This window comes from Sarcophilus harrisii, chromosome X (assembly GCF_902635505.1).
Source record: "Sarcophilus harrisii chromosome X, mSarHar1.11, whole genome shotgun sequence".
Taxonomy (NCBI): Eukaryota; Metazoa; Chordata; class Mammalia; order Dasyuromorphia; family Dasyuridae; genus Sarcophilus; species Sarcophilus harrisii.
In genome coordinates this window covers 75,155,386-75,181,820 of record NC_045432.1, presented here as the reverse complement: position 1 = coordinate 75,181,820, position 26,435 = coordinate 75,155,386, and the positions used below count along the sequence as shown (strand labels likewise).

Here is a 26,435-nt window from a genome sequence, read left to right as displayed (position 1 = left end):
ACCCAACAAGAAATAAATTCTAAGAGGTAATTCACACTAGAACCATTAAATGATAGCAGCAATGTGATTTATTTTCCTTGGATAGGTTCGGGATTAACCCATTAGGGTTTGTCAAATTACCACCCTCCAATTCCCAACTCGATCCTTCTTTCATCATTATTAATAAGGAAAACCAGAAAAAATGCATAGAAAATAAGCAAAATTCTGTGTCAACTGGAACCAAACATTCCCTAGCTAGTAGAATGGATATCAATCTGAGAACCATGGGGGGAAAAAGGTGTGCTTACCTAATGTTAAGGTACGTTAACATCTGCAGGTTTTTTATGGTTTCAGGAATAGCTTTGATGCAATTATGATATAAATTTAAGGTCTCGAGTGGTGCAAATAACCAGACATCTGAAGGAATCTCTGTAAATCGATTTCTTGAAAGATCTGAAAATAAAAGTTTGTCTTTATTTGAATGTTAGAACCAAGAACCTATAGCTTTGGTAATCAACAGTACCGTTTTCATATATAATGAGTCATGTAGAATTAAAATGTTCAAAGTTATTCAAAAACACATGAAATATAAAACACTCCACTGTGACCTAGAAGACAAGAAAAAACATAACTTTCCAAACCACACTCAGGAGAGGAATTTTTATTGACATTCTGGATTTGATATGAGTATTACATTTCAGCATGCGTCAAATAAATAAGATAGATGAAACGTTCTTGCTTTTGCTACGTGCTTATTATGTACAAAGTACTGAATGTGCTAGGTAACGGGAACAAAAAAGTTTGAATAGGACAGAACACGCTTTCAGATTGTAACGGAAAGGGACAATTATTTAAATAACGATGATGAAGAAGACAAAGAAAAAATGCAAAGAGCCAGGCCAAGTGGAAATATGCAAAATGGAAGCTCATTTTTGGGTGGAGAAAGGAGGGGACAGTCAAGGCAGAGATATCTCATTTGGTACTACTTGAACAGCCAGCATCCATGAATAAAGAAAGAAAAGGACTCCAAATCCAATGAAATGGGATCAATTTCCTTCAAAGTGTCTCCAAGATCCACCCTATAGACTTGTTCAATTTCTTTTTCTAAAATGGGACTATTTAAGTAATTCACCTCCTCTTCTGTTAATCTGGGCAATCTATATTTTTGTAAGTATTCATCAATTTCATTTAGATTAGCAGATTTATTGGCATACAGTTGGGCAAAATAGCTCCTAATCATTGCTGTAATTTCCTCTTCATTGTCCATCCTTCAGTCTCCACTCTTACTGCTATATTCCTCTTTCAGACTTTCCTCTCAACCCTGATTTATTTCAACGGCTTCTCAAGCTGAATCCTCCATCTATATTCCTTTTGCTCCTCGTCACTACTTTGAACATAAACTATCCCTCCTGGAAAACCGATTTGGAGTTGAAGGGTCATTGGTGACCATCATTTCAAAAATGAAGAATCTGAGGTCCAAAGAGGCAGTGCCTGATTCAAGGTCATAAACTCTTCTAACTCAACATCCCAGATTCCATCCACTAAACTAGGTCATCAGTCAAAGCTAAGTTCCTTTGCTGCGGAGTCCTCCTTAATCTGAGTCATCCCATTTTCAAATATATGCCCACACAAGTAGGAAGGAGACTTCAGTTGCTTCATCTATAATCCAAATATAATCCAAGGGGATTGGACTGAGGTCCCTTTCATATATAAATTTCTGAGGCAATTGTTCAGGAATAGAAGAAAGAGGCAAGAATTCAAGTCCAGTTTCAGACTTACTGGCTGTGTGACCCTGGTTAAGTCCCTTCATCCTGTTTGCCTCAGTTTCCTCGCCTGTAAAATCAATTGGAGAAGAAAGTGGCAAACCATTACAGTACCTTTGCCAAGAAAACCCCAATGGGGTCAGAGAGTAGGACATGACTGAAAAATATTGAATAACAAAAACCTTAAAATCACTACCTAAAAAGCTCTTGTTATTCTTATTACAATTTTACAATGATATTATTACAATGATTATTGTAATATTACAATGATATTGACAGCTGGGAAGTGGAAGTATGCTAAAACAACACTGGCCGATATTTTCATTCCAGATTGTAAAGGGAGTCAGTGAACATGACATGAAATGGGCAAATGAATGTGGTATACTGTACAAGGCTATGACCACAGGAGAGGGAACTCCTGGTCAGGAAACTCCTTCTGCTCTATAACTGAGTCTTTGAGAACTGCTGAGGGCGGGGGGGGGGAGGGTGTTGAAATACTGGGAGGGGGGAAACGTGTGTTTCAGAGGACCTGAAGATAGATCTTCCACATGCTGAGCTCAGCAGACTCACCAGTTTTAGAACAGCAAACAAATATTTTTATAACCTACACATTTTAATTTACTTTGTTATTAACTTAAACACGAACATGGATATTTTAATAAATAAAAAAGCATCGTTTATGAAAATATCAACTTTTGTCAGTGAGTTAGCATTTGGAAGTATAAAGAGAATGGTCTTCAGAACCAGGAAGACTTACCTTTAAGTGCTACCTCTGACACATATATACATACACACATATATGCACAGTACACACATACAAATATACATTATGATAAACAAACTACACTGTATATACACTATGCACGTGGACATATGCCACATACTTGCACGTACACATGTCTGCATGTATGTCCATAAACAGTAAGTACATACATAAACATAGAGGCTATAGGCTATGTGACCCTCTGAGCAAGTCACTTCCCCTGTCAGTACCTAGGCAATATTCCAAGGCTGTCAGTGGCACAAAAGGTCTGCCCCCTTCACTGTCCTACACTGAAGGAGGATGAAAAGCCCAAGCAAGTCCTTATCCCTCTCTCTAACAGCCATTTCCCCTCAACAAAAAGAGCATTTCATTATCTCATCCAAAAGAATTTTGCAACTTCCTTCAGGTTTTGATGCTTCCAGGCTTTGCCAGGCCACCTAATGAATGTGCTCAACCAAATTCTACAGGAGGTTTTCTATTCACTTTGTAAACATGACTTCAAAATTGTAGAATTAGTCTAATTTAGTGGAGCCAAAGAAGATAATACATACTATAGTCAAAATAAAAATACTAGCTAATTATCAACCCTCTAATTAACAAAGTCTACTTCCAATTTTCCTCAGATTTTGAAAGAGCAAAAACATCCTTTGTGGAGGTTTAACAAACAGCACAACTAAATCTGCTAAAAGAAGAGCAAGAAAGTAGATCCACAGAATAAGGGGAGGTGAGAAAGCAGCAAATAGACTTATTGGCTCACATTCTTGAAATATTTCACAATACTGTCACCTTATGCCCCCCAACTTTGTTCTCCCTCCCAAAAAAACCCTCAATAATAAACTTTTATAGGTTCTTCTACCAAAGCTGCCTTCCTCATTGCTCTGGGGAGGTGAGCCTAAATTTTCAAAGGCTGCCACAGTGGACTGCAAACTAAAAAGATTTTATGCATAGTCTCAGCAACCAAATATATCTGAATGAAGAAGAATTAAGAAGAAATCTCTTGATAAGAATAAAAGAGGAGTGTAAAAGCTGGCTTGAAATTTGAAATTAAAAAAAACCTAAGATTTTGATATCTAGCTGGACCATGACCACATTAAAGTGGGTACTATGTATAAGACTGCTTTTCATGCAGGAGGAGATGCTCAAGAAAACCACATTTTTCCAAGAGCTTGGACTGAGGATTAATGAATTAATCTTTGCAACATTCCTTAAATTTTTAATTTCATTGTACTTTCTGAGTAGTAAAAGCTATCTCCATGACTCCATCAGAAATAATGCTTCTTCCTTAACATAGCAATACTAAAAAAAAGAAAGAAATCTTCATAAATCATTAGAAACAACGTGAGCAGTGGATTGACAAGAAATATATTGCTATCTACTTTTTCTTCCAAAAACTGGGTCTGACTCCCATGTGCAATAATGTTTGTGGCAGCCCTTTTTGTAGTGGCAAGAAACTGGAAACTGAGTGGATGCCCATCAGTTGGGGAATCACTGAATAAATTATGGTATATGAAGGTTATGAAATATTAGTGTTTTATAAGAAACAAGCAGCAGGATGATTTCAGAGAAGCCTAAAGAGACTTACATGAATTGATGCTAAGTGAAATGAGCAGAACCAGGAGATCATCGTACACGGCAGCAAAAAAGATTATAAGATGATCAATTCTGATGGACACGGCTCTTTTCAACAGTGAGATGATTCAAGACACTTCCAATGGTCTTGTGATGAAGAGAACTAACTGCACCCAGAGAGAGGGCTGTGGGGACTGAGTATGATTCACAACATAGCACTTTCACTCTTTTTGTTATTATTTGCTTGCTTTTAGTTTTCTTTCTTATTTTTTCCTTTTTGATCTGATTTTTCCTGTGCAGCAAGATATTTATGGAAATATGTATAGAAGCATTGTACATGTTTAACATATATTAGATTACTTGCCATCTAGGGGAAGGAAAAAATTTTAGAACACAAGATTTTGTAAGGGTGGCTGAAAATTATTCATGCATATATTTGGAAAATAAATAAAAAAGAGACAGATTTAAAAAAATAAAATAAAAAGTGTGTGAAACTGCTGAAAGCTTGCTTGGATTGATAATATATTAATAACTTAAAACAATTTGATATAAGTTTTGCTTTACACCACTTGGAGCTTCAAAAGCTAGAAAATGAAAAAGATGTCAACAAGAAGAACAACGTGTGGCATGAGTCAGATACAGACCATCTGTTGAAGTGCAAGTCCTCACCACTATCACCTGGCCTACTGTCATGACATCCTAATAAGTGTCTCCTCACTCTAATCTATCTGGCATACAGCCGTCAAAGGGAGTTTCCCTAATTGCTGATATGACCACAGCAGCTCTCTATACACTAAACTCCAGTGTATCCCTACTGCCTCTGGGATAGAATATAAACTCACATAATCCCTCTTCTTTATATAATTAGATGTTATCTCCCCCAATAGAACGCAAGCACCTTGACAATAGAGCTCATTTTCTTTTCTGTATCTGGATTCCCAGGACCAGCTTCTGGCACAAGAAAGGCATTTAATACTTACTAATTGATTGCTAAAAGCTGTGGTACAGACAGACTTTTATCTCAAGGCATTATGGGTTCCTTCTATTAATTAAGTTGATATTATGGTGAATATCTTGTTTTCTATCATATTCAATTTTATTTAATTAGGATTTAATTAAATATTTAGCCATATTTATTTGTATCTCTTTTTGTGTTTCTGTAGAATTAACTGCTATGCTTCCTGGATTATCTTTATATCTTACAATAAAGTTCCAAGTTTGCTAGAAGAACCATATTTTGCAATTCTAAAGGAACAAAAAATCAGTTTTTGTAACTAACATTCTTTATCACAAATAAAACCATGTTAATATTATTATGATCCAAATGTATGATTTCACTGGTATAGGGCTATCTTGGTAGGCAAACTCCCTCAACCACTCATCTCTGCCTTCACTTCTACATACCTGCTGCTGAACAAAAATGGAGAAAAAGTTACAAATTACTGCTGATTGGGTCCACTACAAATCTGTGTTACACAAGCTCAAGTGGGCCCTCAATGCTCCAAGGTAATCCTTTTTATGCCATCCTAATTAATTCACTAGCCCATTAACCACAGAAACTTTTCTAAAACTTTTCATCCCTCCTCAAACCTCCCATATTTTCAGCTAGGAAACTCGTCTCACATTTCATTGAAAACAACTGAGGGCCCTTAGCTGGGGGCTCCCTCTTCTCCCTTCCTCATCTTACACTCCCTGTTTCACATAATGAGGTAGACCATCTCCTTGCCAGGACAAACTCCTTCACATGCACAAATGATCTCATTCCATTCCTCTCTTCACCAATAGATTTTTCCCCTCTTATCATTTCCACTCATCTTCAGTCTTTCCCTGTCTAATGGCTGCTTCTCTGCTGCCTACAAATGTGCCCATGTGTCCCCCATCTTTTAAAAAAAAAAACCTCACTGATCCATCCACTCCTCATTAGCTATCATTCCATATTTCTCCTCTTTAGATTAAACTCCTCAAGAAGATCATCTACAATGGAATCTCTTAATTCTTTTCCTCTCACTCTTCTTTTTCTTTTTTTTCTTTCCTTTCCTTTTTTTTTTTTTTGGGGGGGGAGTGCGGCAATTGGGGTTAAGTGACTTGCTCAGGGTCACACAGTTAGGAAGTGTTAAGTCTCTGAGGCCACATTTGAACTCAGGTCCTCCTGATTCCGGACTGGTGCTCTATCCACTGCCCCAGATAGCTGCCCCACCTTTCAGTCTTCTTAACTCTTTTTTCTAATGTCATCATTCAACTGGCTCTGCTCTCTCCAAAGGTACCGAAGATTTTTAACATCACTGTACTATCTTCATGCTTCCTAACCTCTGTAGGCTTTGACACTGTCAATCAGCCTCTTCTCCCTGATATTCTTGTCTCTAGTCTTTCTACACACTCCTCTAGCCTGGGTTCGCTTCCTATCTGACTGCTTCTCAGCCTCCTTTGCTGGACTTTATCTAGTCCAGCTTCCTAAATTCTGGGATGCAACCCCATATGGGGTCCCACAAGTGAATGTGGAGGTCCCAAAACTAAAATTTATTCTCAGTAAAAGTGTGATCTATATGCCTATTTTATATACTTATATATCCAGGGTGATATACAAATTTGTCAGGCAGAAATGGGTTGTGAGAGGAGAAAGTTTATGAATCCCTGGTCCAGATCATTTCAATTAATGGTAGGACAGGATTCTGTCCTACTTCCTCTCTTTTCTTCCCCCACATTATTTCACCTGGTAATCTCATCCCCTCCCATAGATTCAATTATTTTTCTACTCATGATTCTCAGAGCTATTTATTCAGCCCTGACCTATGTCCTGATGTACAGTCTTGCATTTTCAATCGCCTAATAGATATCTCGAACTGATATTCCAGAGACATCTCTCAACATGCCCAAAACGGAATTCATTATCTTTTCTCCAAAACCCTCTTCCTAATTTCTCTCTCAATCAAGGACATCACCATCCTCCCAATTACCCAGGCTCACAATGTAGGTGGGATTCCTGCTTCTTCATTCTCATAAGGCACATCCAAATACTTCTATTCATTTTACCTTTGTAACATCTTTCACATATACTCCTCACCTATGACAACACTGCTGCCATCCTTGGGGAGGTCCTTATCATGTTACAACTGGACTACTCCAATAGTCTGCTGGTGGGTCTACCTGCCTCTCTTCCCACTGCAATCCATTCTCCACTCAGGTATCAGATTATTCCTCACAAAGTACAGATGTGATGATATTTCCTGCCCCCCCCCAATAAATTTCAGTGGCTCCTCATCACCTCCAGGATTAAATATAAAGTCTGTCGTTTGGTGTTTAAACCCTTTCTCCGCTGGCCCCCTCATACCTTATCAGTCTCCTTATACCTCACTCCCTCCCGCTGACCATATCAATGCTTCTGGTTCCATGAACAAGACATTCTGATCTCTCATACAGGACTGGAATGGTCTCTCTCCTCATCTCTGCCTTCGGATTTCCTTCAAGTCCCAGGTAAAACCCCACATTCTACAAGAAACTTTTCCTGATTCCCTACTTAATGCTAGTGTCTTTCCCCTATCGATTGTTTAATTGATGCTGAATATCACAAAAATAATATGTAGTTAAGGAAGATTATATGTAATTAATGATAGTATGCAGTAAGGAAGAGAAAAATTAAGCCATTACATGGTTTAGTATTGTGATCAACAACTATCCTTCAACAAATCCTTGAGATCTACAATTTGCTGATCTGACTCAAGAAAGATATGCAATCTGACCCAGAGATTGGATTGTAAACTCCCAAAAAAAACCTTCCTGTTTTGATACATTTCGAGACTAGAATGTACATAAGTGAATTCTAATTCCAGGAAAAACTCCTCAAGTGTCACTCCCAAATTTCCCAAGACCTTGTGCCTGTCTTTCCAATTCTAGAGTAACCCCAGTTTCTGCCCCTCCTTAGTACCCCAACCTAGATGAATCACACCAACAAAAGGGGGAGAAAAAAGTTTGAAAAACAAAGCCATTGAGTACATACATGGCTCTAGCGACATTCTAAGATTAGTTAATATTTTTTATCTAGCAATTAAACAACTTATCAAGAGAATGGCATTTTCAACACTCTCTTCTCATGGGCCTGTTTCCAAAAGTTCTTAGGTATTGGCTGATAACATTTGGGAAATTCTGGCCTAGCAGATGAAGCATTGAACTATATACTTATTCCCAATTTTGTCTCCGTAGCTAGTTATTAAATCTTGAACATGTCATGATTATTACCATCCTCTCTATTCTCACTAATACCATTCTAGGATGTTGGAAACTAGCTATGAAACATTCTGAACTTTGTACCAGGAAAAAACATAACAACAATCCAAGAAATGCATCATCACCACATGCATAATTTTAAAAAATGCTAGAAAAAGGTATGCTTGGTTCTTATGACAAAGACAATGTTTTTGTTAAACAGGACTGTATACAGTATGGTCTTGTGTATGTATCATTAGAACTTTATATAAATTCTATAAAATATTTAAGAAAAGACCTAACTTAGCCCTCAGCACATGTTCAGCTCTTCAGTGTCAAAATAGATAAGAAAACAGTCTTATGTTCCTTATGAATTTGACAATATAAAGCAGTTACCGTACTAATTAATATCCTTTCAAGTCTTACTTCCTTCTATATTTTCCCATCTAAAAGAACTGTCAAGAGGAACAGCAAAGAGGAGGCAGTAGCTAGAGCTATGGATACTGCAGTTGAGATTATCTTTGAAGGAATGAAGACTGGTGCTGGAGCCTGATGGGAAATGACTATCTCATGGCTTTGGCATCTGCTTTCAAAGGATGCCCTATACGGACAGGTGACTTCTGAACTAAGTACTCTCAAGAAATCATTATGCTATCAATCAGGACAAATTAATAAAGTCAGTCCATGACACTGAAGGCTCATAGGGATGAATAAAATACCTGGTCACTAAATTTCTAAGCTGCTCCCAAAGAACTTAATCAATGATGGAGACATCATGGAGTAAAGAAACTTTCCCATTGCACACTGAAATAAGTGGTACAACTATCAATTATGGAAAGCAACAGCAAAAAGACTTCTCTGAATTGTAGCAATGGATGATGGGGTGCCCACTTTGAGAAAACAAAAACAGCCTGAGAAGCAAAAAATAAAATAAAATTAAAACACAAACTGACATTAAAAGCAAAAGGCCCAACTTTGAACGTAGATGACGAGGATTATCTAGCAGTGTGAATGGCCCCGTAACCATCAGGCAGGCTCAAAGGAGGGATCTTTACATTGAGGAAAAAAGAAGCAGAACTCAATTGTCCAAAGCCTGGCAGTTGTCTGTCAGCAATTTTGGCAGCTTTTCCTTTCCACCTCAAAACCCTAAGAAATCAGCTCAGAGCACTGACAGACACGCTCATCATCCACAAAGCAAACTCACCTTTCTGTGGTGGGAGCTCTTCCTACTGCTAAGGCTGGGGAAGGGACAGATAGGTCATGTGACAAGATCATATACTAGATGGACTTAGGTTTCAGAGGACGTAGGTCAACCGTTGGGTCTCTGCTGCCTTGACTTGCAGGTTGATCAAATGCATACATGACCCACATATATAGAAGTGAGCCAACACGCATAGGAAAAAAACACTGGCTTGCTTTTTTTAGGTTTTTAACAAGAAAATATGTAGTTGATGAAGGTCTACAACAAGGTTGAGACTAAAAAGTAGAAAAATATGGAAATGCTTTAAGGAGCCTGAGGTGACACCAAGAGAGCATTTGGGAGCACTGCATAGAATAGCTTAGGACCCCAAACTCTACAACTGTTTTCTATTAAGGGTTCTTAACTTTCTGTGTGTCAGAGATGCCCTTGGCAGGCTGGCAAAGCCTAGTGAATCTTTCTCAGAATATTTTAAATGCATAAAACAAACTACAAAGAATTATACAAAATTATACTGAAGTTTAGTTATTCACAATGTTTTTTAAAACAAATTTGCTAAATCCCAGGGTAGGATTCCCCCTCCCCAGTTGACATGTTCTTTTCTTGAACACCTCACCACCACGCTGCCCAGTGTCTTGTTGAACATCTCCAAATACAATTCATTATCTTCCCCTCAGCCCCATTTCCCCATCAGAGTATCCCTAACTCTACTGAGAGTGCGACTATCCTTTTAGTCACCAAAGGAGACAACCTTAAAGGTACCCTTCAATCTTTCCTGTCCCCCACCCACATATCAAAACAGTTGCAGTTTTGTTAAACATACCTCCACAGTATCTCTTGCACCCATGCCCTTCTCTCTGATCAAAGGGCCATCGCTAAGTTTGGGCCATTATGATGCCTGGCTTATACTATTACAAGGGATTCCTAACTGGACTGGATGCCAGCACAGCTGCCAAATTGATTGTTCCTGAAGCACAAGTCTGACCATATCACTTCCCTGTTTAAGAGCCATCACTGGTTTCTTACCGCCTCTAAAAGAAAACGAAAACTTTTCAGCTTCCCTTTTGAAGCCCTTTCTGATCTGGTCCAGCCAATCTTTCCAGACTTAGCCCACACAAATTATTTTCCTTCAAACACTCGATGCTCTGGCCAAATCTGCCTACTAGTTAGCTATTCCCTAGATGCAGCATTCCTTCTCCCGTCTGGGTGTGGCCTCAATGCATGCTTACATTGCACTCCTCATTTCCACCTCTTCCTAGCATAAAGTCATTACGTGTCTTTTCTGACCCGTTCTGTCCCACTCTTAAATTGTGTTGATATATATATATATATATATATATATATATATATATATATTTACCTTCCTAAGACAATGGTTCTTGTTCTTAACCTTTTTGGTGTCGGGGATCTCTTTAGCAATCAAGTAAAACTTAGGGACTCCCAAAAGTGGCCAGGTCCATTCCAGAAGCATCTGTCTGAGGGCAGGAAGACTGGGATCACATGCAATCCAGCAGAAGGGCTAACAACTACAGTGATTACAGCATTAGGAGATATGTATTACAACTATAATGCAATATGAAAATACCTGTCACTTCAACTGGCGACATAATCAATGACTACTGTCAATTCTCCTGTGGTTTATTGATGCTATTCATCACTGACAGTATTGCTAAATTTTAGTTAGAAATGAATAAAAATAAAGAGGTCACTTTTTTCTGATTCAAGTTCATGGAGCCCTTAAAATCTATTCATGGCTATCAGGCCAAGAGTTTTTGCCCTAGGAGAGTATAAGTTCTTTGAGGGAAGGAGCTATACTGTGTTTTGTTTTGGTATCCCCAGCATTTAGCATAATACCCTTGACCATAGTAATAAGCACTTAATAAATGCTTGCTGGATGAGTCTGGATGTGAGGTCAATAAATCAGCACAGGATAATGACCAGATGCATAAGACTGCTTTCTAGGACATTTGGCTGAAGGCGGTCCAAAAGACACCTTTCCAAAAGGATTAAGCAATCTTTCAGAAATTGGTGTGGTGCCAATTTGTTGCTTCCTGTTCTTCTGTCCTAGTGGGGAAGGGAAGAGTGCAGGGCAAAGGCAAGGGGCACAAATGTGAAACCCTTTCAATCACATAATCGGACTTCCCTTTTCTGTCACTCAGTGGAGGACATGGAAGTTATGACTGGGGAACATGAAGAAGGCACGTTTGGATGAAGGATGATGATAAAGAATTCTGGAAAACTGGAGGCGGATCCAGGAGAAAACAAAAGAAGAAAGGGAATAAGGGCACAGGAAAGCAAAAAGACTTCAAGATCTCATTATTCTGTCTGAAACGAGCAATCACATACCCCGGAACAGTTATTTACATTGAAATAACTTTGCCTTGCATGCCATGAGCTGCTGATACTTCCCCTTAACTTAAAGGTGAAGCGTTTGGAGTGCTATTCAGAAGCACCATACACACATGTGCACATATGAATATACATAGGTGTGTACATGCATTCTTATTATACATATGTATGTTATACATTATAATAGATAATAATCATGTGTATGAATATTTGGGAAAACAAATTGCATTCCTATAGAGTCCTCAAAATATTTTAAAAAAACAAATGCAAGGATAACAGACCAAGAATTCCTGCTACCAGGAAGCCCCTTTTGTAAGTGTTCCTGACTCAAGTTAGGATGGACTGGAGTTTGCTGAGGGGGGGATAGGGATGGGGTTGGTGGGGGATAGGAAGTTGATAGCTCAGTTAGGGTCATGAAAGCCAGGCTCCTGAGGGGGAACTCTAGGGGAGTCTTCTCTGCTTAGTTCTGTAGCACCAGTTAGGAATGATGTTTAACATACTCAGTGCATACTACTGGTTGTTTAAGTCGTCTGACTTTCTGTGCTTCCATTTGGAGACATTTTACAAATAGGAAAACTGAATATACCAATCAATTTAGCCTCTGCTTGATGACTCTCAATAATTCTAAACTCTGATTACCATGTTGTGATGCCCTATTGGAGGGATGTAAAACTGGCTAATTGTATGCAAAGTGACCCCAAAGAAGTAAGACTGAGGCCTTTTATCAGGAGCTTGTTTTGGAACTTCTAGGCCTCTCCCAACAGCTGGCATTGCTTTATGGTGCTGGAGGACCTCTCTCTAGCAACTACTTGCTCTCTTAACATATTCTTTCTAATAAGATGAATGTAAGGACAGGGAAGGAAAAGAGGCAGGATTTATTTGTTAAGTACTTACTATTTGCTACGCATGGTGCTAAGCACTTTATAAATATCATGTCACCTGATCCTCATCATAACCCTAGAAGGTAAGTGCTATTCTTATCCCCATTTCACAGTTGAGAAAGCTGAAGCAAACAGAGATTAAGCAATTTACTTGATCTCACACACAGTTTGTAGGCATCAAGGGCCAAAGTTAGAGTCTGGGGCCAAATGTGAATTCATGTCTTTCTTCCTAAGTCTAAGTCTAACATTTTATTTCCTGTGCCTACTGGCTGCCTCTAGCTGGGAGACCAAATAACTAAGTTCCCTGAATTAGAGAACTCTAATCTAACTAAATAAAATAGCAAACATTAAGAAATTATTTTCGTTGCAATATACGGGAGATGCCAGAATGGCTGACAACTGGAATACCATTAAAATAAGTTAACCAGAACTGACAGAAGCAGCCAATTGTCTGGGCCCTCTGGGGAAGAAAAATGAGTATCAAAAATCATTCCCAGATTTCAGACTTGGGAGGACAGTACAAGGATCACACCATCCAAAACGATGGGAATGCAGCAAGAAGGTACAGCAAGAAGACAAAATGTTCTAAGTCACACTCAATTTGGAAGGGTTAGGGAATACATTCAACTAGAAAGATCCTAAAATGGCTAGAAGGGGGATCATAGATTTAAAGCTAGAAGCGACTGTAGAGGACATCAAAGTCGATGCCCTCATTTTACAGATGAGAAAACGCAGGTTGATAGGGATTCTGTGATTTGCTCACGTCAGCCAGCTTGATAAGTCTAAAGCGGGATTTGAACTTAGATCTTCCTAACTCACTATCGACTATGCCACCCAGGTGCCAAGCAGGAGTCAGGCAGACTCAGGAATTGTAAACTGTCCCTTGGAGAGAGCCTCATCTCAGTCCTTTACCCTTGCTCCAAGGAGGCTGTGCAACCCAGAGGGACAAAGTAAGCTACCTGAGTGGGAAAATGAGGCCAGATTCATAGTCCACTGTTCTTGCTGCTGGAGAACATAAATACTCTGCACAAAGGCACCCCTAGTCATTTATGTAGTACTCCTTTTCTCAAATAACTGCTAACAACTATCATTTCACGTTGTGTTTTTAAAAACTATACAATTATTTATGAAAAAATGGTAAAATTCTGAAGGTTATCAGTCTCAAGGAAAATTCTCTCTGAATTATTCATTCACATAAACCATTCTTCAAGGGATGGGAAACAGATCGTGTCCCCAAATTGGCACTAAGCTGTCCAACAACTTCTAGTGACATTCTTTCCCAGCAAGGCCATCAGGTGGATGGAAAGGATCAAAAAGAGATGCCTATTTGTGTCAGTGAACATCCAAATCTAGACAACTGTAGTCACTCAAGTGAGGGAATAAAATTAGTTGTACAAACAAAGAGGGACCTCGATTTCCATCTGCCCGGTGGCAGAAACCTTCCCCATGTGTTAACATGAATTCCTTGAAAGCCGGGACTGGCAGACTTCTGTTTGTAGCCCCAGTTCTTAGCACAGTGATTTCTAAACAGAGAAAATGTTTAATAAATGTTTTATCATTCATTCATGTCGGACTGGTTCACTAAGTCATATGGTTACTTGACTGTCTGATTCCCACCCCACCCCCCCCGCCCCGGAAAAGTCCTCCTTTGGTGAGTTGGAAGGAGGAGAGATCTAGGCCCTTAGCATCTTCACACTACTGATTATTTCAAATTTATCCTATCTGTAGCTTATTTGCACTTATTGTTTTGAAAGCTGTCTCCCTTAGTAAGACCAAGTTCCTTGAGGACAAGACTTTCTCTTCCCTTTCTTTCTATGCCCAGCACTTACTTAGCACAGTGTCTGAAATGTTTACTGACTGGCTGACATCTTATTTTTTTCTTTTATATAGAGGAGGGGTCAGCAAAATATGTCCAGATACCACCTGTTTTTGTTCGTCTCTAGAGGTAAAGAGTTTTTACATTTTAAACTCAAGTTTTATTATAAAAAATGTAAAAACTATTCTTAGTCACCAAAAGTTGTTGCCACATGTTTTTGGCCCTCTGGTCACAGCTTGAAGGTTCCAATTGGTCAACACCCCACTCCTACCCCCACCCCTAAAATAGAACATGAATTTGATTTCTGATCCTGATCACATAAACTTCCTGTCATCCTGATCACTCTACATGTCAAAGGCATATATACACACAAAATTAAGGCCAAGGAAAGAATTGAACAAGTAACAATTGGTTCTTTAAAGTGTTTATACATACACAAAAGAAGTCAAAAGCCATTTTTTTTAACAAAAATTCTTTTGCATTGACAACATACAAATAAAAAAAATCTTCAAGAGTATATTTTGGTCATCATCACAACCATTGTTAACAAAGTAGACATCAAATAAAATTCAATTAATTTCTATACCCTGGAACAAAAACTATAGAAAACTGAAAAAAAAAGAATGAATCTCTCACATGAACTAACTATAAATATATATATATATATATATATATATATATATATATATATGTATGCTACCAAAGTCAGCAAATGCAAAAAGAACATGTATCTTAAAACAGTCAAATTGTATACAGATGATATCTGTCAAAAGCTTTACAAAATGCTGTAATTGTTAGCTATTCTTATTAAATATATACATGTTATATGCTGACGTACATTCTCAATTTTTTTATCCTCAAAGGAGAAATGAGATGTGTGCATGTATGTGTGTGGGTGGGTGTTAAGTATGTATGTGTAGATAAGTAGACAGACAGATAGACAGACATAGATATATAGCTGTAGTAACTAAAGATGAAATATTAATCAGCCATGTGAATCAGCCAGAAATGTTCATTTCACCCTAAAGAGTTTTTCTTTTTTTCTGGACCTCTGATTTAGGTGTAGGAACTTCCTGGTGAGGAATCTCCCCCTACCAATACAGATTGCTATCTGTTCTGCAATTTGTAGTCACAAGAGAGTAGTCTTCAGCAAAGAAAGGTGAAGTGACATGCCCAGCATCACACAGTCTGTAGTGTCAAAGGCAGGACTTACAAGCCACGTTTTAAGAGGGACGCTGACAAGCTGAAACATATCCTGAGAAAAGCCAGGAGGATGGTTAAGGTGACTCAAAACCATTTCATATCAGACATTGCTGAAGTAACAGGATGCACATGCACTGTGAGAGAGACTAACCAGTCTATCACCAACTTCCAGCTCTATGAATCACTTACTTTCAATGTGTTTCAGTTTCTTAATTTGTCAAATGGGAATAATAAAATTTGTATTATCTAATCTCACAAGGCTGTTATGAAGATCAAATGAAATAAAGCGTGCAAATGCATGCACTATTCAAACATTAGTTACTATTATTGTTCCATTTATACAAACAAGGAAAGTTGAAAGGGGATGTGATAGTGTCTTCACGTAGGGGAAGTGCTGTCAAGTGAATAGGATTCGGTTTACCCAATGGGATCAGTGTGAAAAAGTTACAGGGAGGTAGATTTTGGCTCAATATAAGAAGTGAGCAAGTTGCCTTGTAAGGTAATAGGTCACCCCATCATTTGTAATGGATGGGAGAAAGAGGGAAGAGAGCATTTGTTAGGTATGTTGTAAAGGGAATTTATCAGTTGAGGGGAGAGGAGAATTATAATTCACAGGTAAACTGACATGCTTCAATTCAAGTCAAAAATATCTAAGGCCCTACTCTGTGCCCTACATTAATATTATTTTGAAAAAAGATCAGAAAACATGGCCTACATACAATTACATTTCATTGGCTGATAAGTCCCCACTACAAAGACGGTTGTTAAACTGGAAGGATGAAAGGTGCAATGGTCAGAATTGCCCGTGTTTAGCCAGAATGACATTGCAATGAGTACCTTTGCTGCTGCAATATTATTCCTCCTTGGGGGAGAACAGGGGATGTGGGTGGAGGGATTACAGAGATTACTAAAAGAAAGAATTGCAAAAATTCCAAATTGAAAACAGCTCCAATAATTTAGACAGATGGCCTACAAAAAGGCACATAAGCTAAAAGAACAAAGTAAAAAATAGTAGAGTTGAATAAAAATAAATTAAAGGCAACACAACTGAGGTAAGCTTAAGTATATCATAAAAGAGTTGGGGGGGGGGGGGGAGTAACAGGAAACCACAACTTAAAACCTAAGCCAAGGAGATCTGGGCAGGATTTTGACATTCTATCAAAATCATTCTTCCTTCCTTATCTTTAGCATTGATTTCAGTTGTTTTATTACCTCATTCAATTAACACTTTGGTATGCATATCTTTAGAACAAGTGGTCTAAGAGAAGACTGATGGATTTGAAAACAAGTCCTATAAAAACAGCTTAAAAAGTCAGATGTATTTATTCTCAAGGCAAATTGTGGAGCAAAATAACTATAGTCAAATATATGAAGGCTATAAATGACTTGCGCAGGATGTGTGCACACCCAAACTAGAGAAAACAGTTTTAAATTATAGCAAAAAAAGTTGGACACAAGGCAGAACTACTTGAGAATATAATACACAAAAAAATTACAGAAAACTGAAGTAGATTTTTAAATCTTATCTGAGAATTTTTTATAGAGTAGTATAACAGAGGATTAGATCCGAATCAGGAAAGGTCTGATCTCAAATTCTACCTTTTGACAACCATTAATGCTGTGAGACCCTAAAGCACTTTGCCTCTAAGCCTGAGTTCTTTGTCTGTAAAATGGAGAGAATACCTCCATCACAGAGTTGTTTTGAGGATTAAATGAGATAATATATGTAGAACATTTTAAAGTCCAACCCTAATACTAATAATTCAGTAGGGTCACCAGACTGCTTAAGTAGGGGCAAACCTAGTCAAGTTAGAAAAAAACAGTAGGTCAAAGATGATGAGTTCTAGAATTAGGTCTATCAATGGGAAAGGAAGGAGCGAGAGAAGGAGGAAGGGAAGAAGGAAAAGAAAAAGAAAAGGAAGGAGAGAAGGAGGATAAGAGGGAAGAAGGGAAAGAGGAAGGAGGGAGGAAGGAAGGAAAAAGGGAAGGAAGGAAAGGCAGAAGGGCGAAAGGAAGGAAAGAAGGAAGGAAGGAAGGAGGGAGGGAAGGAAAGGGAACAAAGGAGGGGAGGGAAGGAAAGGGAACAAAGGAGGGAAGGGAAGAGAAGGGAAGGAAGAAGGGAGGGAGGGAGGAAAGAAGGAAGGAAGGAAGGAAAAAAAGGAAGGAAGGAAGGAAGGAAGGAAGGAAGGAAGGAAGGAAGGAAGGAAGGAAGGAAGGAAGGAAGGAAGGAAAAAAGGAAAGAAGGGCCTTCTCAATTGGTTGGGGAGGAGAGTAGGTAAGAATTCAGAACTGAAAAAAATAAAACAAAACTGAATGAAATCTAAGGGAGGAGATAAGAGATATACAAAGCAGCACAATTCAAGGCAATGTAACAGCTTTGAAAATCTGAAAATGGGAAGATCCAATTCAGTTGAGATAAGGGAAGGCTTGAGAAAGAGATCCTAACTTGGGCCTTGAAGGAAGCTTATTTTCTAGGCAAGGAAGCAGAAAGCATATGTTCAAGGTATGGGGAATGGCCATCCCTAAAGACAAGATCACATAATGGCTAAAACACAAGAAAAGATCTAGTATGAAAGTAAGCTGGAAGGTTATAGCAGAATAAATTTGTGAAGGGCATTAAAAGGCAGGCTGAGTTTGTATTTTATTCATCCGAGCCGTGAAAGGGAATCACAGAAGTGTATGGGGCAGCTGAGTGTTATGGTCTGATTTGTGCACTTACTAGCATGATTTTGGTAGTTATGTTAAGGATGATTTAGAGCAAGAAGACAGCTGAAGAAAGGGGAAAGAGGTCTGAAATGGGACTAGAAACTACGGATATAGGTGGAAAGCAGGGGGATGGGAGAGAAATTGGGGAGAAAGAATAGACAGTCAAATAATCCCAGGATGCAGGACATGAAGGAAAGAGTTGGAGATGATCCAGAGACTTGAAACAGAGGTGGCAGGAAGGATGGGACAGCAGCTATCAAGAGAAATTAGGAAGATGAAAGGAAGGAGTAGTTTTAGGGGAAAAGAATGTTTTGGATGTGTTTGAAGCAGGCAGGTGAAAATGTGGGAGTGGACGTTCAGGTTAAAGTTCAGGCTGGAATTTGGGATCCATGTAAATAGTGTGGTAATCAAAGTCCCGGGCATAGATGGAAGTGCAATGGGAGACAATGTAGGGAGAGAAGAGCTGGAGGGTGAGGAATCTAGGATGAAACTTAGGACACTCGTGTTTAGTAGTAGCAGCAGCAGCAACAATAACAACAATAATAATAAGTAACATTTATATAGCACTTTACATGTATCTCACTGAGTCTTACGATAACCTTGGGATGGCTAGAAACTGGAAACTGAATGGATGCCCATCAGTTGGAGAATGGCTGAATAAATTGTGGCATATGACTATTATGGAATATTATTGTTCTGTAAGAAATGACCAACAGGAAGATTTCAGAAAGGCCTGGAGAGACTTACACGAACTGATGCTGAGTGAAACGAGCAGGACCAGGAGATCATTATATACTTCAACAACAATACTAGATGATGACCAGTTCTGATGGACCAGGCCATCCTCAGCAACGAGATCAACCAAATCATTTCCAATGGAACAGTAATGAACTGAACCAGCTACGCCCAGAGAAAGAACTCTGGGAGATGACTAAAAACCATGACATTGAATTCCCAATCCCTATATTTATGCCCACCTGCATTTTTGATTTCCTTCACAAGCTAATTGTACAATATTTCAGAGTCCGATTCTTTTCGTACAGCAAAATAACAGTTTGGTCATGTAGACTTATTGTGTATCTAATTTATATTTTAATATATTTAACATCTACTGGTCATCCTGCCATCTGGGGGAGGGGTGGGGGGGTAAGAGGTGAAAAATTGGAACAAGAGGTTTGGCAATTGTTAATGCTGTAAAGTTACCCATGCATATAACCTGTAAATAAAAGGCTATTAAATAAAAAAAAAAAAAAAAGAAAATCCAGCAAAAAAAAAAAAAAAAAAAAAAAAAACAAATAGAAAGTTATTTTGACTGTAACTTTTGATGGTCTTTCGCAATTGTGACTGACTGATAGAAATCTCAAAATATCCATTAAATTGATCATGCTGCCATATAGATGAACTCCATGGGTTAACTACCTCTCTTGGACATAGAAAGGACACAATGATAGTATTAATATACCTCATTGTCCACATCATAAACATGCTGATGGGATATTATTCATCTTCATCTTCAAAAAGAAATGCTTTGTAAAATGTTATTTTTATGAGAAGAATGTGACATAAAATAAAGTTAACTTCAATCATGTATTATAAAAAAAAACAATAACCTTGGGAGGTAAGTCTTGTTATTATCTCCATTCTGATGAGGAAACTGAGGCAAAAAGGGGTTAAATGATTTTCCTGGGTCACAAAAGCCCAGTGTCTTGAGACCAGACAGCTAAGAGAACCAGAGAGAGCAGCAGCTCAAGGGGATAGGCAACAGTCTAAATTTTTTAGAAAGTTCAAGAGAGAAGAAAAATATCAGCAACAAAATATTTCCTGTGTAATATTAAAGATTTACACTAACCAAAATTTAAAAGCAAATTAACGAAGAGAAGAATTTCAGAGGATTTCTGCCCTTAGACCTCATCTGTGCAGTTTGGGGATACCACAGTTTAAGAAAGATATCAAAAAGTTAGAGAACGTCCAGAAGAAGGGATGGCTGGAGAGAAAACTTGTAAACCCTCAGAGCTGTTCCTAAGTATCTTTTGAAAGAGAATCTGTTTCCCCTTCCACAGGGGTCTTCAAGCAGAAGCAAAATGACCTTGTATTAGATACTTCAGAGTGGCAAATAGCTTTCAAGGATGGATTGGACTAGAGTTAGAGTTTACTATCCCTCATTTTGACTTTTTAAATTCTCTAATAAATCTAGGGAAATGACTACCTGGAAAGGAGTCCACAACATCTTGGACGCTCCTCAATTTGAAATAGTAAACTGGTTTCCTAAATGTATGTATAACTCCAGGAATTCCTAAATGAACACACGTCAGGCCAATCATTGCATAAATATTTATCTACTACCTATTGTGAGCAAAGGACAGCACTAGGTTCTGGGCAAGGGGGGAATATCATGTGGAAGATTAAGTACCTTTCAGGGACTAGGCAACCTAGTCAAGGGAAACAAACACAAAAGCCAATATTAGCTGATCTCTGAGTTCTCTTCTAGATCTAAAAGACCTCACTTCTGTGACTTTATGTAAAAGCAAAAAGCAAAAGAGGAAGATAGTACAAATACCAAAAATGTAGTATATAAAACAATACAAGAGACCAAAAGAGGAAAAGTTCACTATGGGCTAGAATGCTCAAGAATGATTTCACAAACAAAACGAGCTAAATTTGGTCAAATGTGTGTACAAATGAGGTACATGGACAACAGGGAGGAACAGAAAACGGTATAATTTTCTAGAGAGGATCAATGAGTGTGGCTGGAACAGTATTGGAAAAGGGGAGGCACAATTAAGGAAGATAAGCCTGCAATGTCCAGACAATGGAGCTCCATGATAAGCAGGCTAAGTTTGACTTTTATCATATAGGTAAATGGGGAACCACTGAAAGTTAATCAAGAATAAATATTTCAATTCTGTGTAACCAAGCAGTACAGAACAATCCCTTCCACAAACATTCTCAGAGAGAAGCAAATACAAAGAAAGTCCTGACAAAAAAGTTACTTCAATATCTGTTTGTGGTGTTGGCGATATAGTTATTGTGAGAGAAAGAACATGTGGCAACCTTCACGAAGTCCATATTCATCCCTAAATAGCAATTTACCAACAAACATTTTTTGAAGGCCGATTCCCTGATTACCCCCTTTGAAAGTATCTTTTGTTATCTGAGCTCAAAGGACTTTTTCTTTTCCTTATGTACCTCTAATCAATCCAATCTGTATTCTATCTGTGTACATATCTTCTGATATCCATTAGGTTTTACAATCATTGAGGGCTGGAACCATAACTTAGGATGTATTGCACAGGGGGACCCTTAAATCACAAATGTTTGTTCCAAGAATGAATTCAAAGTAGCCTGTACTTGAAAGGAGATTAATCACTAATTAAAGGGCTAAAAGGGAAAAAAATAGATCACTTCTGCCTTGTTTTCTCTCCATGATGACCACTTCTGCACCATGGAGCAGCAATAGCTGTGGATTTGAACTCAAAAGTTGTTAAGTCATTTTGGGGACCCCTTTGGGAGGTGGGGGTTTCTTGGCGGAGATACTGGAGTGGTTTGCCATTTCCTGCTCCAACTCATTCACAGATGAAGAAACTGATTCCAACAGGGTGAAGTGACATACCCAGGGTCACATGGCCTGTATGTGTCTGAGGCAGGTCTTTCTGACTTCAGGCCCCACACTCTATCCACAGATCTCTATTCAAATCCTAACAGCCACATGAATTTGGACAAATAAGGCTTCTGGGCCTCTGTAAAATCAGGGAAATGGCTCTCTTGCCATCTATCTTAAAGGGCTGTCGGGAAGACAAAATGTAAAGGCAAGAGAAAGCAAGCTAATATCACACTTTGGTTTTGGTTTTTGCCGGAAATTTAACATGCTGAAATCTTGCTCTACATCTAAATGGTCTTTTATTCTCTCTCATTAACAGCAAATTCACAGCGAAGCCTAAAAGCTTTAGAATCACCATATCTATTTCAAAACAATTAAAGCAATTTCATCTGTGATTTAACAACACGTAGAAAATGGAAGAGAGCACGGAGTTAAAGAAGGAGCAAAGTGACCTTTTCATCACACATTCAAAAATAATCAACCCTAGCTGGGAAGAAAGAAGGGGGGGAAAGGGATGTGTTCATAAGAGAAAATGCAAAACAGCACAGAGGTTAGCAGAAAATAAGTATTTGATGAATTCGCAGAACACTGGGTGGGCCCTGCTAAATGGGAACAACATAATGGCCACTTTCTCAGTCAAAGCGATCATAACATACCTAATATTTAGAGCCTCACTTTGAGGTCGGGAAAACAATTAACAAGGGGCCTGGCACACAGTGGGCACTCACTTAAACGATGTTACCTGAGAGACTTAACATCCTATTTGTAATTTGATCCCGGAGTAACTTTTTTTTTTTGGGGGGGGGAGCAGTTTTTTCCCTTTAGAAATTTTGCCACGTTTTGTTTGTTTAATCGTAAGGTTCCGGTTTAACCTCAAATAAGCAGGTTCCCCGGGCTCCGACCTCGTAGTCCCGCCGGCTCCCAGCACCTCCTCCGCTCCCGGGACAATGAGGAAAGCGTCCCCCCCCCCATCCCGGGATAACGCGAAATGCGGGGCAACTTGCGAAAAGCAAAGGGCCGTGCCACGGCCGGGGAAGGGCACCTGCGGGTCCCGGGCACAGAGGGGAAGGGGACGGCAGGAGCGGACTTTGGCACCTAGTGCCAGCCTGGGGACCCCCTCCCCGAATCCACGGCCGCGCCACGCCCAGGGCGCCAGCCGCCTCTCCGCCCCCGGCCCGGCCCCTGGCACCTGCTTGCGTGGTGTCCGTGAGGTCGTAGCCGCAGCCCGGGAAGTCGCGGAGCTTGCGGCCGCTGAGGCTCAGGATGCCCGAAGTGCCCGCCTCCTCCAGGGCCCGGTCCAGGCTTCGGCCGGCGGCCGGCGGGGGCTGCAGGCTCCCCGGGGGCCACTGCGGCCCGCCCGAGAAGGGCTGGCTGAAGAGCGTCGGGCCCGGGCCCGGGCCCGCCCCCGGGCCCGCCCCCGACCCCGCGGGCCCCGGAGCCGGACTACCCCCGCCGCCGCTGCCGCTGCCGCTGCCGCCGCCGCCGCCGCCGCTGCCCTGACTCGCCGCCATGTTCCTGGGAGCGAGCGGGCGAGTGTCGCCCGTGTGTGTGCGTGCCCGTGTGGGGGGAGTGGGGAGGGACCGAGAGAACGAGAGCGAGAGAGCGAGGGAGAAAAGAAAGAGACAGACGGACGGACGGACAGGAGAGAAAGAAAAGAAAGAGAGAACCAGAGAGAGACGGAGCGACAGCGACAAGACCCCGCTACAATACTCCTGGCCGAGCGGGGGCTGTGGGGTGTGGAGCGCGGGGGGTGCGCATGCGCCGAATGGGAGCCGGCGGGCGGGGGGCGCGAGGGGCGGGGCGGAGCGCAGCAGGAGAGAGGCCGAGGGGAGGGGGCCGTGGGGAGCGGGGCTGAGGGGGGCGGGGCAGTTCCTGCCGCCTGGCACGGGAGGGGAAGAGGAGGGTGCCCCGGAGCAGGTCGGGGCTCCTGCGGGAAAAGGATTCGAGTGCTGGCCAGCGACCCCCATCAGGCAGAGGGAGCGGCGGCGGGTTCCCGGCCGCGGGTGGGAGCCACTTCTGGCCAGCTGGGGGCCGCTGGTAGCGGGGGAAGAACGAGGGGGAGACCCGGGCGGGAAAGGCAAATGACAGCTGTGAGCCGGAGGGCACTCACTGGGAGCTCGCCGGGCCAAAGCAGGGGCGGGGGCTCGGGGAAGGGGAGCCCCGCGAGAACGGAAAGGCGAAAAGCGCAGCGCGGCCAGAAAAGCCCCGATCGCCGCGGCCAACTCAGCCGCTCGCCCCCTCCCGGGCCGCCTTCTCTCCTCTCTCAAACTGCTCGGGTCGCTCGTCCGGCCCATGAGAGCAGGAGATCGCTGCCAAGCGTGGGGGCCCGCCACCTGCTGCCCCCTGGCACCGTCTGCTCGACGGCCCCGAGAAAGAAAGGCGTCTGGCTCCTCCCGCCCCAGCCACCCCCCCCCCCAGCTGCGCTCGCACGGAAAGTTCCGAGTCCCGGGTCCGCACCCCCACCCACCCCGAGCACGGCTTGGACCGGGATCGGCCTGGATCCCAGCGAGTCGTTTTCCGTCGTGGGCACAGAGGTGCCGTCTGTGGCAAGAGCCGCGGAGGACAGAGTCCCCGTTAGAAACGGGCTGTTGGCAACGGCACGGAGCCTGGCACATAGCAGACGGATGTGCCCGTTCCCTTCCTTTTGTAATCCCCCCCTCCCCTCCCCTCTCCTCCCCTCCCCTCCCCTTCTCTCCCCTTTTACTGAGGCTACTCTGAATCCCATTATCCCTCCCTCCCTCCCTCCTTCCTGAGCCAATTAATCAAGCAGCACGCGGCACGTTTAAAGGGAAAGTGCCGGCGGAGGCCTTTGGGTACCCGGGAGAGAGGCCCGGCCTTCCGGAGGAGAGGACTTCGGGTGCGACCTTAGCCAAATTCTTAGCAAAGACGTTAAATCTCGGCGCTTGTGTTTCCCCCCTGTAACATATAGGAGGAGGACTAACAGACACTCACTGAAGTCCTTTCTACCTCTGCTCCTCCAATTTAGCTGGAAACTATATGGAGAGAAGGGGAGGAGGAAGGGGAGGAGGGGGGGATAGTAGAGAGAGACCTCTCCAAAGTGTTAAGAAGCCGGTGGCCAAAACCCCTGCGAATGAATATGCAAATAGATCCACAATTTGGGCCGCTCTCCCGTCCTGCAGACGTGCTGAAATCCTGAGGGCAAAAGCAGAAGTCTTGAAAAAAATGATGTGAAATGAAGTGGGGCAAGCCAGATTTGGCGAATTGCTTTTTATAGCCCTCGGGCCGGCAGTGAGGACGTCTGGCAGCTGTCTGCCGCTTCCCTCCAGCATCTGGGGGGCTTTTCCTGGAGTGAGGAAAACATAATAGTCTCGGTCAATGGAAGTGAAATTCGGAGCCAGTGACCTAAATCTATAGACTGTTGTGGAGCTGGCGAGATGAAACGCCATGGGGAAGTGCCTTTTGCTAGATTACATACATTTAATGGGATGCTACCCACCAAGAGCCCGAGCCACGAAGGCAGGGGGGACTTTTCCTCCGTCCTTGGGCTCTTGGAAGCCCTTCCAAGCTTTGTCCCAAGTTCACATGAATCCAAGTGAACAGAACGAGGGCTGGAAGGCGTCCTGGCCCTTCCTTGGGCCAAGCGGTGTGTTTAATAAATAGATCATCTTTAATATACTAGGACTTGTGCAGGAATAGCTAGAAAATGGCCAAATATCAGAGGTGACTGTCAGGGTCTCAGAAACGCCGCCACAGGCAGATAGCCGAGGGAACCCTGAGTCACCGACCTTAAGGAACAAGTCGCCTGGGCCCAGTGAATCAATAGTGTCCAAATAATCCAGACTAGGACTCCAATAGACACGGCTGCTGTAGCATATTATTAGCCGGGGCAAATGAAATCCACCAAAAAGGGGCCAGAGCAAGGCAGCCAGCAAGATCTCTCTTCCCTGAGCAGTCACAGAGGTCCCAGTGAAGCGAGGTCCGGGCAGAAGTGGCCGATATCTCTATGTTAGGGTTGGGGGGGTTGTTTTTCACAGACCACCTTAACCGTTTTCTTACCTGATCGGTTTCCCATAGTCACATTGGCAGGTAAATGGAAGGAGACTGGGCAAGGGCATACATCCTGGGCAGGAGAATTGCCCACAAAAAGACAGAGTCAGGAGATAGAACAGCAAGGAAGTCAGCAAGAATATGTGGGGGGAAAGAGGGAGTACAGAGGTGTAAGTGGAGGAAGGGGCTAGGTTAGAAAGGGCATTAAAAGCCAAAGGACTTTAGATTTAGGGGAGCTAGGTGGCACAGTGGGTAGAGCCCCCCCCCTCCCGGCTTGGAGTTAGGAAGACCCTGTATTCAAATTTGGCCTCAGATACTTACTAGTTATTTCACTCTAGGCAAATCACTTAATGGCTATTTGCCTCAGTTTCCTCATTTGGAAAATGGGTATGATAGGATCAC

At 41.6% G+C, this 26,435-nt stretch overlaps 1 protein-coding gene across 5 annotated transcripts in view; it reads right to left on the bottom strand.

Moving 5' to 3' along the window:
* The window catches only part of LRCH2 (leucine rich repeats and calponin homology domain containing 2), a 91,227-nt gene extending 67,443 nt beyond the window's left edge, over positions 1-23,784 (bottom strand). For 4 of the 5 annotated variants that reach the window (XM_031944939.1, XM_031944940.1, XM_031944941.1 and 1 more), the window contains exons 1-2: positions 23,215-23,783; positions 288-432 (exon numbers count right to left, since the gene is read on the bottom strand). In XM_031944939.1, coding sequence (XP_031800799.1) covers positions 288-432; positions 23,215-23,536 — 467 coding nt within the window. In that variant the 5' untranslated portion in view covers positions 23,537-23,783. Of the gene's footprint in view, positions 1-287; positions 433-23,214 lie in introns of all 5 variants that reach the window. The other variant, XR_004230628.1, reaches the window with a different exon arrangement.
* Positions 23,785-26,435: the final 2,651 nt, after the last annotated feature.